Below are 18,477 nucleotides of genomic sequence, written 5' to 3' on the forward strand. Positions count from 1 at the left end.
GGGACTCTTTTGCCTTTTTACTGTATATACTGTTCATTTGCATCCCTGGACACTTGGCACTTTACTGTACACTCTGTACCTTTTCACTCCTGGACACTTTACTGTACATCTTGTACATTTGCACCCCTGGACACTTTGTCACTTTACTGTACATCCTGTACTTTTGCACTCCTGGACACTACACTACGCACCTTACTTAAATACAATAATTGCACAGGGTTATGTTTAATATTGTCATATCTGCTGATACCTTCTATACTTAAATTATTATTTTACTGCACTACCTCATATCTATGACTGATTACTTTCACACTTTGTATAGTTTTTTTGTATTTATATATTTATGTATATATTTTTAAGTCTCAGTTTATAATTTTATAGTTTAGAGTCTTATATTCCTCACTGTGCTCTTTTATTTTATTTTACAATACTTATTGTTTGTTTCTACTGTGTACTGTTTGTTTCGACTGTATTGTGTAATTGCTACTGGCTGCTAAATTTCCTTCGGGATCAATAAAGTATCTATCTATGTATCTATGTATGTATCTATCTATCTATCTATCTATCTATCTATCTATCTATCTATCCAAAAGCTTATTAAAAACCACTGTTTACATCCTAAATCGCTTCAAGCTTCAGCTCCGAGCGCCGCCATCACTGTACTGATAATGACATATATAGACATATATATATACATAGACTCTGCATAGCCTGCCTCCTAGTGCCAGCTGCTACGCTATGCGGAGTCAAGGTATGTATATATATTTATATGTCTATGACATTATCAATACAAATATGGCGACACACGGAGCTAAACTACACCAAAAGCCATATTTTACATCAGAGTTCTGCTATAAATTGGGTCTGTTTTTAAGTTATGTTATTTTGGAACCATTAATTTGTCTTAATTACTACTTGTTTGTAATTAAAATAATATAAAATAATAAAGAATTTGATTAAATGAAATATGTCATGTTATTGTTGCCTCTATTTAATACAATTTAAGTATATTGGTGTGAGCTGTCCAAATGAACAATAAAAACATGTTAAAAGTTTGATTAAAGTGTACATGGATCATCAGATACATTTTTTTAGAAGTGGCATATGTAAACTGGTAAAAACAAAAGCAAGATGCCTAATTGCAAGCATTAGGTGTTAGTTATTTTACTTAGACTAAAACTCAACTAAAGTAAAGTTTTAAAAAGTTTTAAAGTCTAGTTTTAACACATGAAAGATTCAACAGCACAGTTTAATTTGTCTGAGCAACATAAAATTGTTTTGTTAGCTGTCAGGAAATGGGGATGACCCAGGCAGGGAGACGAGGAGACGGACGCAAGTGCAGGTAGGGTGAGAAATGAATAATTTAATAAATAAAAATATAAATAAACCAGGAAACGAGAAACAAGTAAACACTTAAACATAAAACAGGGAGATATATACAAGGATCTGGGGAATAAACTAAATAACGGAAAATAGATAAACATATAACCAAAAACCAAAACAAACGAGAGAAACTAAAGAACATAAAATAAACCAACTAGAGATAATAATGAGAAAATAAACAGGGAATATATATACAATAAGATAAACGTGAAACAAGGGACTAAGGCTAAGAAAACAAGGTAAACACTGAGCGAAGCTATTAAACACAGAGAGAGACAAAACGACATGGGAAGGTGCAAAGACCGACGGAGACAAAGTGGCACATGGGATCTATTTAAAGAAACAGGAAACACACTAGAATTGGAAACACCTGGGGAAGGGGCGGAGCTACAAATGAGACACAGGTGGAAAAGTACTGAGACGGGAGACACAGGGGAGCACAGGTCACACAGAGACACGAGACGAGGCCAAGATGTGACATTAGCAAATTTCACCGAAGTACAGTTATTGCAGTTATTACAGAAATATAGGCTCTTGGGACACACTTAGCAAAATTATAATTTTATAAAATAGTTTATAACATATAGTTTTATAAAATGATACTAAGTATATATTTTTATTAAGGACATGACCAGTACAAAATTAGCACAACCAAAATTATTTGCATATAATTCAAGTATATTATTATTATATTTAAATATCAACTTTTTTAGGTGCTAACATGTTGGCACAATCTAATTGCCTTACCATGACTTACCATAAAGTGCCAGAAAGAGTTCTGTGTAACCATAAAACAATAGTATAGAATCAGGATGTTCCATCCCTGTCATGGTGATTAAACATCCTGCACCCTAGAGTTTAGCTCCACCTCTAATCCAGGTAATGAAGACCTGCAGGAGTATTTTAATATTAAGGTCAGGTGTGTTTGTGTTTCTGAGCTCTCCTGGCAGGTAGAGGCCCGCGATTAAGACTGGATCAAACCGGCCAACGAAGAATCACCCGCAGTCTCCTAAAATAATAGTATATTTTGGGGAAATATATGTTGTTCAGTAAATAGTAAAGACTAAAATCCAGTTCAATGTTTTTCCAAATTTGTGCCAAGAGATTGTTGGTAAATTAGAAGGGAAAAGTAAATCTGCAACTACGACACCTATTACACTGTGATAGGTGCACGAATTGCATCTATGCATTAAATTGCATCGCTGTAATATTATTTTACAGTTTAAATTACTGTTCTTTAGTAAGTTAAAGCGATGCTGTTCTTTGAAAAATGTGCTATTTTATGTCAGGTTGTGGTGCTAGTCAAAACAATGCAAAATGTTTACAGTTTTCTAAACTGATCCATCACATGTTATTAAATAATTATAATATATTCCACCACATTTAATTGTATCATTGTAATGTTTTAGTTTCTGTGTTTTTATATAAAAACGGTTATTATAAATCAGTGACGTGCAGACGCTATGGCCCAATGTGCTTGGGCAACTGCCTTTTTGCCTTCCTTGGCTGATATTGCCCTTCCGAGGGGAGGGCAAAAAATACTATAGGCAAATATGATTTCATATTTCAACAAGATTTTCTTTATAATTCGTAATTTTGATTGAAGTTTCGTAAAACAAAGTTTTTAGAGTCAATCATTCAGATTCAGACACCTCGAGAGATGGGGAGAAAGGGAGGGGCGCGGGCGTAGCGGGGGACACGCAGCACGCTTCACTAAAAAAAAAAAGAGCAGCACACGACCGGGCGGCGCTTCAGCCGACTAGAAGAGACCCACGAGGAGTTTGAAGATGGCGTGGGAGTAGAGCGACTGCCCTGAAGGTGAGTTTGAAATGTAGCCTTCACAGTATTACAAGAAATGATCACAATCAACTTCTCTAAAATCCAATGTCGTCGAGTTTAGGGCGTTTAGTGATCCTAAATAATCTGACAGCCACATACTGTGCCACGTTTAGGTAGCAAAAAATCCCCGACAGCCAGCTAGCTTGCAGTCAACGTTTTACATGGCTCAGGTTGTTTTTGTGGGAGGATAACCAAACTAAGTTACATGCAGCTGATAACATTTCATTTTATCAAGCAAAATGAATGACGGACATAAAGCACTATTCGAGTAATTCACCTGCACGTTGTGTTAATGCAGAAAATTCGAAAAGACCACGGAAAAGAGACGAATACAGGAGAGAGAGAGACTCTTTTAGTTCTTTTTTTTGTTTGGGGCCTTTCTTCAGGTTAGAGCAACTGCCCTTCAAGATTCCTGTGCACGTCCCTGTTATAAATGCTGATTAGGAGTACAGTATATATGTATTGGGCAACACGAATGAGTTCATATAAAGCAACTACAAAATCAGTTTTAAATAATTGTGTCTTATCAGTTTTATACTGAAATATATAATTATGTCCTCAACACTGAAATATATCAAATGTTTCAGCAACGCAGACATTGTTTTTATAATTTTGAACTCCAATTATAAACCTTTTAAACATGCTCCTCCTGTATCTCCAGGATCAGCTCGCCAACCAATCAGCTCACAGTAGCAGTAATGCTGGTGAGTAATTTTACAGTGTAAAACCTGTTTTCTGTAGATAAACTAAAATATACAGCAATGTTTTCTTTGCTTTTTTTGGTAAAATTAAAGAAATACTCAGAACAAGTAGTTCATTATTATTATTTTATTTTAAGTTTTTAGCTTTTAGCCCTATTCACTACATTCATAAAGGACTCCTTCACGGTTTCTGTCTTGAGTTTAACAGTCATTTACTGATATAACAGGGGGACAGAAAGTGGTCAGACTCTACATAAATGGCTCTGGTAATGCAGTGGGTGTGTTTTTGGACCTGGGGTTCTCTCTATCTCCGTGATTCCATTGGCAGTAGGTAGCCACTACTCCTGACTCCCAGTTGCTGACTGAGTCAGATATCTAACTACGCGACCGTGCGAGCACCGAGAGATCCTTGATTTGCCGCTGGGCAGAATTCTTGTCAGCGATCAATGAAAAAACTGTGGGCGACTAAAAATCTGGGCTAAAATCGTGTAGTGTGAACCTGGAAATCAATAAGCCACATCAAAACAAACTGCTCTGAACTGACTCTGTTTACACCTCAGTGATTAAACTGTGCAGGGTTTTGATGAAGTGGTGGAAATCCCCTGTAAAACTCTGCAGATAGATGGAAACTCAGCTTTCATCACTCAGTATATGAACCAAACCACAGCCTGGAGGGAAAATTCATTCTCAAAACCTTTATTGCTCTAACCTGAGAGAAAACAAAATTACAATCAGTTACAGCAACCATAGTAAATATGACAGATATGACAAATATGACAAATATGGAATCATGTAATTGTTGAGTTCCCGAAATATATAAAAAAATCCAAGCTGCATGTTTTAATTTCCTTTTTTTTGAGTCCCTTTTTTTCCCCTTACTCATCAATCATTCAAAACAAACCGCAGTTGGCGTTGTGCTGAAGACAGCATTAATATAAATCTAAAAAAACAGAAGCTAATACAGGCTGAGATCCAGCTCTATTTGTCAAGTGTCATTTACTTCCCCATTTCTTTTTTAGGTTTATAGGAACAGCGTGTTCTGTAATAGAATTTATCCAACAGCAAACTGATAAACTGACTGTGTGTGTGTGTGTGTGTGTGTCATAAACAGGTGTGTGTGTGTGTGTGTGTGACAGAGACAATAGCTTTTTTTATCTCTCAAAGATGTACAACAAACTTTGATTCTTTATATCTGGCCAACTTGGTCACACTCATCGTTAACACTTTACATTAAGTGTTGACTAACTAACATGAATTAATGCATTAGTTACTATGAATAAAACATGAGGTAATACATTAACATGCTAACATGCTTAGATAATGTGAATTAAACACGTAACAACTATGAACTAAGGGGAATAGGTAGATTTAAAAGAAATAGAGCAAGGACAAATATAAAAAACAGATGAAAACAGGTAAAGCTGTGGAATAACTATAGCGAAGAATTGAGAATGTGTAGTTCGCTCTATAAATTTAAAATAATGTTTAAACACAGGGCTGTAAACAATTCTATAACTGATGAATGAGCTGTCTATATATTGTAAACTTTCAAATGATTAACGATTTTTTATCTTTATTTAATTTTCTCTTTTGTGTTTTGTTTGTTTGTTTTATGTTGTTTTGTCAATACATTTTGTAAAAAACATATGTAGACATATATGTGTGTATATGTATATATGTATGTATGTATGTATGTGTATGTATATATATTCATACTGTAGTTAGGTAAAAAAAAGGGTAGGCAAAATACGCTAAAGCTTCAGCCTATACCTTTTCGGTTGTTTTAGTGATTGTTTAAATGCAAGATACAGGATGTGAGTTTTATTTATTTTTCTCTTTTCCTTATTATCTGTTTTTTATGTGTGTATATGTTTTTGCAAAAACCCAAAAAAAAAAAAAAACTAAATTAAACTAAAACTACAGCATTAATTAATGTTATTTTCACATTACAAGCGAATCATTTGTTAAAATGAACAATAAATCATATATTTTATTATTATATACTTTACTAATGTTAAGTAAACAAGTAAAAACTGCGTTAGTTAGTTAATCTTCTTTTCATTTGCTTATGCATACGATAATTGGTAAATTAAGTCTGGATGGTGTTTATGCTTCATTTCATCACATATGTATAATATATATATATATATATATATATATGTGTGTGTGTGTGTGTGTGTGTGAGTGTGCACTGACATTTTTATTGAAATTCAACTTCCATGTAGAAATTAAAGTAAATATAAACCATGATTAACCAATAACGCCGTTGTTAAGCTTTATTAACATCTGTTAAACATTACTAAGCACTTATACAGACAGCTCTGTTCAGGAAAATAAATATACCTGATGTAAAGTAAAATTTAAATAATTAAATAACCTAATCCACGTAGAGATGTATTGCAAATAGAAGTAAAATATGTATATATGTAAAATATTTAATATTATATTAGTTAACAGACATTATTAAATACAAATAAAAACTGGCTACCACTGCATAAGTGTTATAATATATTTATAACTAATATTTAATTAATAAATATTTAACAATTACTGAACAATTATGAAGTGTAAGATTTATTGTTAATTTTAACAAATGCTTTACTTCTAATGTTAGTTCATCTACATTTCATGTGAAAATAATATTAATTAATGCTGTTTTTTTCCGTGTTTAATTAACATTATCTAAGCATTGTTAATGTATGTATTACCTCATGTCTTATTCACGGTAACTAATGCATTAATTCATTAATTTAATGTTAGTTAGTCAACACTTAATGTAAAGTGTGAAGAGTTAACTATTGATCTGCACTGACTTCATGATGTTTAATTAGAAACTCTGTTCATGTAAAAACTCTCTATAAAGTATAAGAGACTCAAGAGACTTACTCCCCATGCACCGCACACAAAGTGCTGGAGGAAGAACACAGCACAAACGATAAAAGAAAAAGAAGAATAAAATAAAAACATACTGATATATTTGTATATGCCCACAATGCCCCAGGAGGCCACATGAAAAAACAACAGTGATGATCAGTCCAATCTATTGTCTAGCTGTCTGTAATCTTGCAGCTATTCTGGAAGAACCTTTGTTGTCTTTGTTCCAAAAGCCCGAGCATCTCATCTCAGACTCCTTCCTCTTTGGATTCAGCAGATGGAGCAGCCATCTTCATCATCTTCAAACTGGACCTCCTCAGCAAAGCCTCAGACCGGAGCTCTGCTACTGCTGCAGAAACGGGTCAGAAAGGAACATCCCTGGGGCAAAAATAAGATAAAATAATCAATAAAACCCCTTTAAAGCCTGGAAAAAAGACTCTGATCACCCGCAGGCAGAGAGATCCTGAGGATAAAAAAGCCAGCATGCTCGGTGAACGTTCACCTGTTAGTGAAGCAACAGCACACAAGTGTATCCCACTAGTTCACAGCACACGGAGAAAAGAGGAAAAGCATTAATGAAGACTTTTAAAGATAAAAGTCATCACTTTGTGACAACAGTGCGCTTGTGACAAACTGAGCTAAAATGGTATTTTGCAGCAAAGCTACAGTACAAATTAACCGTTTTGTTAAATTATAGGTTCAAAAGACATGACTTGTTCATGTTCTGTCACAAAGTGAAGCTAAATGATTATTCTACAGCTTAATACACCCATCAGCCATAACATTAACTCATTATTTCTACACTCATTGTCCATATTATGAGCTCCAGTTATTCAATTCAATAGGAGAACTTTGTAGATCTATAATTATAGAGTGTTAACTCTTTAAAAGTCTCATTCCATCATGTTTTCATTCATTTTAAATGTGTAGTTGTGTCTCTAGAATGAATGAATGTCATGTGAGCTGTTTTTTGATGATCCAGTATAACGCTGCTTTAGTCCAGTGGAGGAGTGGGCGGGGAAGAAACGATAGGATTTCGGCTCTTGCTTATGAATATTCATGCTTGCAAACATTTTGCCTTTGATTGCATAACAGCACTGCGATACCAAAAAACAGTGAGACGGACAACAGTTAGAAAAATTTTCAAATAAAGACATTTTTACACTAATAACAGTCTTTTCAATATCATATGTTACTTTACAACATGTGTAATAATGCCCTGCTAAGAGCAGTTTAGTTCAGCCACTGACCTAGTCTTAGAGTCTCTGTAAAACACCAAATCCACCGGAGATCCTATTTAAACCTAGAGTTACTAACACACAGAGGTGTGTAGTCCAGGTCCAGAAAGTAAAAATCCACCCTGAGGTTTTGTTGTCTGAGCCACCCAGGCAGTTGTAACAAAACCCCGGGCTGGATTTTTACTTTTGACTAGTGTAAACAGAACTGTTTTAAACTTACACCTACAGAGGTTGGACAATGAAAGTGAAACACCTGGTTTTAGAGCACAATAATTGATTGTGGTGACGAACAGTTCTGGTGGAAACAGGAGAGTTGAGGTGCACATTGAATTCTGTTGTGATTTGATTTGTTTTTTGGATACAATCCGGGTTGGCACCCGAACATCCCTTTCAGACAGCTTCCTCTTACAGCATCCACAGTTAATCCTGTTGGATGTGCTTGGTCCTTCTTGGTGGTATGCTGACATTACCCTGGATACTGTGGCTCTTGATGCATCACAAAGACTTGCTGTCTTGGTCACAGATGCTCCAGCAAGACGTGCACCAACAATTTGTCCTCTTTTGAACTCTGGTATGTCACCCATAATGTTGTGTGCATTGTAATATTTAGAGCAGAACTGTGCTCTTACCCTGATAATTGAACCTTCAGACTCTGCTCTTACTGGTGCAATGTGCAATTAATGAAGATTGAACACCAGGCTGCTCCAATTTAGCCATGACACCTAAAATCCCACACTAAAATGATGACAGGTGTTTCAGTTTCATTGTCCAACCCCTGTATCTATGTCAATTGTACTTGGCTGGTGGTGTTTTTCCATAGACTAATTCTAACCATTTGTTCCTTAGCTTAGAATGAACTGCCACCCAAATAATAGCTGCTCTGTGGTTTTCCTGATAACTAAAGAACAGGGTGAATGGAGGATAACTGTATTTGGTCAGTGGAGCTGTAATAACGGACAGAGAGCATAGAAACAGAAGATGTTCTTAATGTTATGGATGAATGGTGTATATGCTAATCATACTTTCAGTTGTTAATCTTGGAAGCTAAGCTAGGGGTGAAGCGAAAGGCACTCAGCACACTAAAGCCAGCGAGGCTCTACTTACACGTTAGCGCTCAGCTTTCCACAAAACTTATTTCTTCTTTCCTCCTAATGACATATTTTCAGTTTTTTTCTTCTGTGCCTCATTGAACAAAAGACACACCTTTATGTTAGAAGGAGGCGAGAAAAAAAGGGCACCAGGATGCTAAACTGCACTTTCTGGTGAGGACCAGTCACAAATTCATGGCCATGCAAACAAAGGTGAGACATGAAATGCATATACCATATTTTTCGCATTATAAGACGCAGTTAAAATCCTTTACATTTTCTAAAAATCATCACTGCACCTTATAATCTGGTGTTTTTAATGTATAAATTTTACCAGTCAGGTATTAAGAAGCAGTAAAGCCACTCCACCATTCAGAGGTGAGTATTCTCAGCCCGTAGCCTGCTGCTAATCTCGGCTAGCACTGCTGGAGCAGCATTAGCAATAGCCGTGAACGCGCTCAGAGGTTCAGAGGTAAGTATATCGGACTGTAACCTCCACGTTTACTGTGTTAAAACAAGCTATGCGGGACAAAACGCTAGCAAACATCGCCCTGGCATACCAGAACACTCGGGGTTCCTCGGTGAGTCCATGACTAGCGGTTAGCCGCTAATGCTGCTCATCCCAGCCTTAGTGGAAATCTGGAAATCTAAGCTTACTGTAAATAAACAGAAGCACATTACTCACCCAAATAAACAGTTTTCAGGAGAGAAATATGTGTACAATAACATCCAGTGCCCGTTTGACTTTCAAAGAAAATGTTTTTTAAGAATTACAGTTTTCTTTACTTAGCTTTGCTTAGCTTTACAGGTCTCGCCATGCTCACAGCTATGAGATCTGCTGAATTAGAAAGAAAACATCTGGTGCGCCTTATAATGCGAAAAATACGGTACTACTCTACCTGACTCAGTCAAGGAGGAGCTAATCTTATAAAACAAAACCTTATTCTTAGGCACACAGATATGCCAAAAGTCATGGGACAGCAGAAAACTGTAAATTGAACAGGAAGTGTTACCTCAGGGGAAAATGCTTGGAAATGTTCACACCTGTGTAAGTTGAGAGGTGCTATCTTGTAAAGTTAAAACAATGTTGAACTTGCTGAATTCAATCTTGCACATTGTTAAGGTGATGTGAATGATCATTTTAAGTCATTTTCAGAGTGAGTAGTGAAAGGATGGGGCATTTCTCAATCCACAGTGACGCATTACCACTTAAATTAGATGACAGATTTTGTGTCGATTTTTTTTAGCTTTCATGGAACATGAGACATGATACTAGATCCTATCCCATGACTTATGGCATGCCAGTGTATAGTATAAGGTAACTGATGCCTATAGAGCTTTATGATGATTATTTAGTACTTGGAAAAATAAATACATTAAAATCCTCATGCTATCATGAGTATACCATAAGCTATCATGAGTATACTGTATATATAATATTGAAATTGATAAATAGATGGTTATGAATGAATAGATATGGAACAGAGGGAGCAGAGGAGGATCTACCTCAGTCATGGCATCATCAATCTGCTTCAGCTCCTCATAGTGATCCCGTGAATCCCGCAGAGGTTGCACCATGATTTCCTCAATCTGTGGGAAGAGCTGCACATACACACAGTTACATGCATGGATTGTACAGTTTGATTCTACTGGCTGATGGTTCTCTACAGGTTTATAACGAGTTTTTATTATGTTTATGTTTGTAAAAATTCTGACAATACTCACGATTAAAGCTGGGCAATATGACAATATTTTTTCTAATCAAAATAAATGTTCTTATCGTATTAACAATGGCTTATTGCTGATTTTATTGGTGCTAAAAGAACACTGAGCTAACTATGGCCGGTATCATTTTAAAAGTTTCTATACTGGTACCGATATGATACTCTGAATCCGGTACCGATACTCAAACAATACTTTTTTTCAATACCTTTTTCTACATTGCAACCAAAAAATACAAAACCCGATAAATATTTTCACACAACATATTAATTTAACAGCTGACATGACTAATCTCATTCTCATCCAAACAATGAGTATGTTTATGGCGCTTTATTAAGAACGAGACAGACAGTGCAAGTTAGTGAGAGACAGTGCAACTGAGAGAGAGGGAGAGACAGCATGAATTAGTAAGAGACAGCGCGAGTGAGAACGAGAGGGAGAGACAACACGAGTTAGAGAAAGACAATGCGAGTTAGTGAGAGACAGTGTGAGAGAGAGAGAGTAAGAGAGAGTGAGAGACAGAGCGAGTGAAAGAGAGAGAGAGAGAGAGAGAGACAGCCCGGTTGAGAGGGAGAGGGAGAGACAATGCGAATTAGCAAGAGACAGCGCATGTGAGAGAGGGAGGGACTGTGTGAGTGAGAGAAAGACAGCAAACTTTAGCGAGTGAGAGAGAGGGAGAGACAGCACGAGTGAGAGAGAGGGAGAGACAGCGCGAGTGAGAAAGAGGGAGAGACAGCGCGAGTGAGAGAGAGGGAGAGACAGCGCGAGTGAGAGAGAGGGAGAGACAGCGCGAGTGAGAAAGAAAGGGAGAGACAACGCGAGTTAGTGAGAGAAAGACAATGTGAATGAGAGAAAGGGAGAGGCAGCGCAAGTGAGAAAAAGACAGCACGAGTGAGAGTGAGAAAGAGAGAGGGAGAGTTAACGAGACAAAGCGAGTGAGAGAAAGACAGCATGAGTGAGAATAGGTAAGAGAGAGGGAGAGACAGCAAGAGTTAACGTAAGACAGTGCGAGTTAGTGAGAGACAGCATGAAAGCGAGCAAGTGAACACCTGAGATTCTGCAGAAGCGCCCTCTAGCGGGCCCGCCGGCGGGCCCGTTCTGACTATGTAAATTAGAACGCTTAAAAGCGTCAAATATTCTAAACATACCGACCAACTAACCAACTCATATTCATTAGTACTACTTTAACTACCTGCATGCAAATTTACAGCCATCTACATGAAACCAGTCGCCAGAAATCTCCAACTGAAAACAGCCTGTTTTTTCACATTGTTTACACGAGAAACACGCCTCCCCAACAAAATAGCCTTATAAAATAATATTAGTGTATAAAATAACATCATATTATATTATTGAAAATTCACTTACTATCACAGCATCCACAATACAGCACTGAACCGCAGGTAAAATATCCATAAAGTCCTTTATTTGCCTGCTCACGGCTCCTCAAAAACATGCGTTTAGTTTCAGCGCAGCCGTAACGTCGTATTCTCAAGCTCCCAGCGACTACACAATGGAATATTTTCCGTAAAGTTGTACGTGAATACAAAGCTAAGGGTGTCCTCTTCTAGATTCAGTGGTTTTTATTGGTCTACAATCCACTACTTTTCTTGAGTGATCGTCTTTTGAACCAATGGCGTGAGCGCTGGATCGCGCTGGTGTTCAGGGCTGTCCAATCAAATCAGATCATAGGCTTTTTCCAGCGTCACAAAAGTGATTGACACCTATTTCAACCAATAGTCCACCCTTAGACGAAAACACTGATACGTAATTTGCCCTGATTGGTCTCCGAATGGCTGGGGGAGGGGCATGCCAAACCGTCACCAAGTCACAAAAAAAACACCCCTCTCCAAACGCTAAAACTCCATAGCGCACACAGCGCGCAAACATGTGATTTTATGTGTCATTTCATCAAAAAAATATTAATATTACCCTGAGATGGACTCACATTAATTTATTTTATCACAAAGAAACAAAAAAATATTAAAATGTTGTTTTATAGCGACAGATTCACCTCTGTATTAGACTGGGGCGCTCTGGAGAGGTTTTTAAGCCTTTGGTGACGCCTGGTGGACACCTTATATATAATGCAGTATAAATTCCCATGCTGTTAAAATAATGTTTTCAAATTTTGTACTTTGTTTGACAAGACCCTAATAAACCAGGAAATGTAGAGAATGATTAGCTAATCATCACCAACATCCATACACACACTATAAACTCAAAATATAATAGGCGCTTTTTGTTTTTTTTTACATTTTCCTCTGCATTTAATGTTCTCAAATAGATCCTAAATAATGAAAATTACCTCTTGAAAGTGAATTACTGTTTTGTCCCAAGTGTCTACTTCAGTTTAAGCCCTGACTGGTCATTGTGCTATATGTAAAACTTAAGATATCCAGTGTGATAGCATAGTAGTGCAAATCGCATGAAAATGAGCAAAAACATGGATCAGCAGTAAGGGGTTAATCCCACCAACATGATTATTCCAAAAGCTGAATAAAAAACACTATACATTTAAAAGTTTAAAGTTTAGAAACAGTAATTTTTAAGAATCAAATTCTGATGCCTTTCGTCTAAAATGTCACTCAATTCTACTTAAGATAAACTCGTGGCAGAATTGCTCAGACCTATTCAGCCTTATTCAGCATTATTACTAATGCTACTGTATGAGTTTAGAAAACACCTATAAAGAAAATGATCCATACCTTCATGACTGTTTCAAACATGGGAATAAGGACGAACTTAATGAAGCCAATCTGAGCCGTGGGTTTGGTCACTTTGTCTCTGTCCATAAAGGGAGCGACAGGTAAACCCTCTGACTTCTCACGGTCACTCTGAGCACAAACACACAGCATTTATATTATAAACTATAAATCAAACTATTAAAAGTACAGTAGAGTGCATTGAGGTAAACATGCTGACCTGCATGAAGTACTCCTCCAGCAGACAGTCCACCCATGGCTCCGCCACTTCTGTGGGCCTGACCTCGTTGGAAATGTCACAGCACTTGATCAGGACCATCTTCAGCTGCAGATACACACCACACAGGAGAACACAAAGAGGGCTTTTCATGGTCTGGGTCAACAGATCTGTACCTTTCATCAGTCATCAGTGAGCTCAGATACACTGAAAGACCAAAAGAGCTTTAATTACAGATATACAGTATATAATACGTACGCAAGTCACATGCTCCTCATTGGTGAAATCAAAATTGTCCACTTTGTGCTTGAAGGAGTCCAGGATCTCTCCATGTCGGGCCATGTCTGTGGCCAAAATCAGTGTGATGATCGCCTGCAGGTGAAGAATTATCTATTATTCTCTTTAGCAGTAAAAACAGGTAGTATAAAATAGGGGTTGGCAATATGGCTTTAAAATAATATCACAATATTTTATGGTATTTTCACAATAACGATACTCTTAGTGATGTGAGAAAACATTGAATTAAGGAAAAAAAAAAAACAGAAAGAATTCACTACTGCACCAAAATGAAAATTTGCTTTGATAGGACATGTACTTTCAACACAGGGTCAAAATGAAACATCTATGTTGACAAAAATATATATAAACATCTAGCCCACCTAATTTTTATATTTTATATTTACTCAATTCCCCCTATCACTTCTTGAACTGCTACTGATGCTGTAGCATTGCCGAGTAGCATCACAGCGCTAACACTCGGAGGAAAGCACAGCGACTCGGTTCTGATACATCAGCTCACAGACGCAACCTTGTGCTGATCCACATCACTCTAGGAGTGATGAGGGGAAAGAGAGAGCGCCATCTACTGTACCCACTCAGAGAGAGCAAGGCCAGTTCTGCGCTATCTGGGCTTCAGCAGCTGATGGCAAGCTGCATAAACAGGATTCGAACCAGCGATCTACCAATCCTAGTGGCAGTGCCTTAGTCTGTACAAAAGTATTAAAAGTCTCCTCATTTATCTTGTCTTTGTAAAGATAATCTGCATAAAAAGGTGAGCATGCATGCAGGTTTAGGTACAGATTTGTTCACATTACAGACTAATACAGATCATTTTCTTTCTAAATATGAACCATCAAAATAGCCAAATCAGATCTGATCAAAACATTTGTGCACCAAATTCAAGCATTAATTGATTAATATAGTGCCATAACATGTGATTAAGGTGTTATTTATAATATTTATAATACATGAGATACACAAATACAACTTCATAGGTGTTTTTAAAAGTCTAAAACAAAGCGTTTTATTCCTTTAAATGTTGCCATTTTCACATTTAAAACAGGTGAGATTGGTCAGTAAGAGGCATTAGCTTAATATCATGTTGATTTTTGCACTGTTGCACCTGCAGACTAACCTGGCGGATCTGTTTAAAGGTTTCAGAATCCACATTGGCGAAGATGTTGCACTCGGGCAGAGCCAGGATTTGGAAGGCGACAGCACAGTGGTGATTCTCCAGAGGAGAGATATCATTGTAGCGCACGGCGAGCTCAGTGCGGGCATTTATCTGGTACCTGCCAACAAAACATATCTATTAGTATTCATGGCCCCGCCCACCTCGGCTTGGGGCCGCCCACAGGCAGAGCTGAGGCCGGGCAGCGACGCCGTCTTGACAGATAGGAGGAGCTAATAGCGCTAGAAACAGCATGCAGTTCATTACTGTGTTATTTGTGCGAATAACACATCAGTGTTTATATACTTTACCCAGTAATTCAGAGCTAAGAAACAAATGGTTAGAATTAGTCTATGGAGGAAAAACATCAGCCAAGTACTATTGAGATAGGTAGGTGTTTAGATGTTTAGAACAGATCTGTTTACACTAGTTAAAAGTAAAAATCCACCCCGGGGTTTTGCTGAGGTGGATTTTTACTTTCTGAACCTGTACTACCCACCTCTGTGTGTAAGTAACTATAGGTTTAAATAGGATCTCCGGTGGATTTGGTGTTTTACAGAGACTCTAAGACTAGGTCAGTGGCTGAACTGCACTTAGCAGGGCATTATTACACATGTTACCTATGAATTGTGACATTGAAAAGACTGTTATAAGTCCAAAAATGTCTTTATTTTAAAATGTTTCTAACTGTCATCCGTCTCGCTTGCATCCTGGTGTTGCAGTGCTGTCAGCCAATCAGAGGCGATATGTTTTGCATGTATGAATATTTATGAGCAAGAGCCGAAATCCTATAATTTCTCCCCCCTCCCAGTCCTCCACCGAACTAAAGCAGTGTTATACCGGATCACCGGAGCACTTTCTTTTCTTCACAAAAATCAGCTCACATGTCATTCATTCATACTAGAGATTTACCACATTTAGAATTTTAAAATGAATGAAAAAAATGATGAAATAAGATGTTTAAGTGATCTGATGATCTGATACTTACGTGTTATTGTATCCAGGGTGGTCCAAGTCGTGGCATACTGCTGCAGTCATTAAAATGCCCAAGTCTGTCAGAGTGAGCTTTTCCTGCAGACCAGAAATCATCCATACACACACAACCCCACACACACACACACACACACTTTTTCTGCATGTCTCTATCACAGGGCTGCTATCACTGCTTTAAGTATGCTGTAAGAGTTCTCACCTGCAGGTTACAGAGGTGAATCATGCCATACATCATCTGACTCACGCAGAAGCAATGGCGGAAATTGTGGAAGGGGTTGCTGCGGTAATTCTCCTGAATAGCGAGCTGAAAATAAATACGGTAATCATAGGTTATTGTACAAGCCCTGTAAAGTTACACTCATAAGAACAACCACAGAAAAAAAATGTTGTTATCTTTTTCCTACAGGGTGAAGCTATGTTCACACCAGATCATACGCTCTTCTCTTTATGTTTAGGAAAAGCACAGCTGGGAAAAAATGTTGTTCTAGTATTAAAAATGGGCAGCTTGTGTAATGTCCTTATAACTACATTGTTACCATTGTTACAAATGTCTAAAACTACATACCTGACTATAATGAACATATTTTAACCCTTGTGTGGTGTTTATATTTTTGTTACTCGTTTACTTTGTTACTTGTATTTAATTCAGCAAAATTAAGCAATTTTACATTAAAATGCTTTACACATGCTTGCTTCACCTAAATTGCAAGCAATATAAACAGCTTACATGGTTAATATTTGCCCTTTACCTTTCTTATGTTACATTTCTTTTAAAAAGTGCTACTCTTTTTTTTATGAGTTTTTTAATAAAATGTAAAAGAAAATGAATTAAACTCAAGATATGAGTAGAAAATTTGTATAGTTTCAACTTTACAAATGAAGCAATGTTTATTAGCCCTTGGCCAAACATACTGTATGTAATATAAATGTGTGTGTGTGGGGGGGTGTCACGTCTTAGCCCTGTCTCATGTCTCTGTGTGTTTTCCCCACGTGACCTGTGCCTCTCTGTGTCTCCTGTCAGTAGATTTCCACCATGTGTTTCTCATTTGTAGCTCCGCCCCTTCCCCAGGTGTTTCCAATTCTAGTGTGTTTTATGTTACTATAAATAGCCCTCCTCTGCCACCTTGTCCTCCGTCGGTCTTTGCACCTTCCCATGTCGTTTTGTCTCTCAGCGTTTCTCTGTGTTTTCACATCCCGTTTCCTAGTTCAGTGTTTATCCCGTTTTACTTCTAGCTCCTTGTTTATTTTGCTTCTTTTCTCCCTTGCCCAGTTTAGTTAATCCTGTCTTGTTTTAGTTCCTTGTTTGTTAGTATTTGGTTTATTTTATTATTTGGTTATCCTTGTTCTGTTCAGTTATTTTAGTCTTGTTTCAGTTACTCGTTTGTTTCTTTAGTCTCCCTGTTTTGTTATCGTTAACCCCTTATTTGTTTTGTTTTGGTTATTGGTTATTTGTGTATCTTTGTTTCATGTTACTTGTTCCTTGTTTTCTTGTTATTTATTTATTAAATTATTATTTATTTTCACCCTACCTGCACTTGTGTCCGCCTTCTCGTCTCCCTGCCTGGGTCATCCGTGACAGGGGGGGTGTACAGTGTGTGTTTATTGAAAATGTGTTTTGATATATGTTTTTCACAAAAAAATGAGCCAATGCCAATGAGTTTGAGTTAGAAAAAATATTTTTTTAGTATCATTTGATGAAAAATGAAAACACAAGGGTTAATATTGAATGTGCTGCTAATTAACCTTTTATGTCCCTAAAGTGTCCCAAAAGAGTGTGAAAATTCTATGGTTCTCAAACTATCACAAGTCTGCAGCCAAAAAAAAAAAAAACAGATACATTCAGATAAATTCCAGGTTTCCAGGTTCCAATTTACCGATTTTTATTTGAATTTGTAACTTTACAAAAGTTATTTTTACTCACAAAATTACAAAAAAATCATTCTCTCAGAATCCATTCCCCCAAAGTTTTTAATGAAATCAAAAGTGGGTCTTATATTGCATTACAAACTTAATTTTTTTGGAAAAATGTAATATAGGCAGAATATCAATTTGTCTTCTATCAACTGAGTTGCATATTGGCACACTTAGATTTTAGCAATAATACTGCGTGTAATATTGGCTATGTGGCACATCATAGCACATTATGTTACACGTTATAGCTCGAACCTCGAGTGTATTATTGTGATTATACCACAGTTTTATTATCTCTGTTTATTGAAAGATTTTAAGAGAGTTAAAGAGGATGAGAAAATAGGATCTGTTTGGTT

At 37.0% G+C, this 18,477-nt stretch overlaps 1 protein-coding gene across 3 annotated transcripts in view; it reads right to left on the bottom strand.

The window, feature by feature from the left end:
* Positions 1-6,373: 6,373 nt before the first annotated feature.
* The window catches only part of pde9ac (phosphodiesterase 9ac), a 34,213-nt gene continuing 22,109 nt past the window's right edge, over positions 6,374-18,477 (bottom strand). Inside the window, exons 12-20 of one of the 3 annotated variants that reach the window (XM_022675158.2) lie at positions 16,410-16,514; positions 16,206-16,288; positions 15,182-15,338; positions 14,026-14,139; positions 13,771-13,875; positions 13,554-13,682; positions 10,630-10,725; positions 9,140-9,211; positions 6,374-7,175 (exon numbers count right to left, since the gene is read on the bottom strand). In XM_022675158.2, the coding sequence (XP_022530879.2) occupies positions 9,167-9,211; positions 10,630-10,725; positions 13,554-13,682; positions 13,771-13,875; positions 14,026-14,139; positions 15,182-15,338; positions 16,206-16,288; positions 16,410-16,514 (834 nt within the window). In that variant the 3' untranslated portion in view covers positions 6,374-7,175; positions 9,140-9,166. Of the gene's footprint in view, positions 7,176-9,139; positions 9,218-10,629; positions 10,726-13,553; positions 13,683-13,770; positions 13,876-14,025; positions 14,140-15,181; positions 15,339-16,205; positions 16,289-16,409; positions 16,515-18,477 lie in introns of all 3 variants that reach the window. The other 2 variants (XM_022675143.2, XM_022675150.2) reach the window with 2 other exon arrangements.

The sequence above is a fragment of the Astyanax mexicanus genome, chromosome 18, assembly GCF_023375975.1.
Source record: "Astyanax mexicanus isolate ESR-SI-001 chromosome 18, AstMex3_surface, whole genome shotgun sequence".
Lineage (NCBI taxonomy): Eukaryota > Metazoa > Chordata > Actinopteri > Characiformes > Acestrorhamphidae > Astyanax > Astyanax mexicanus.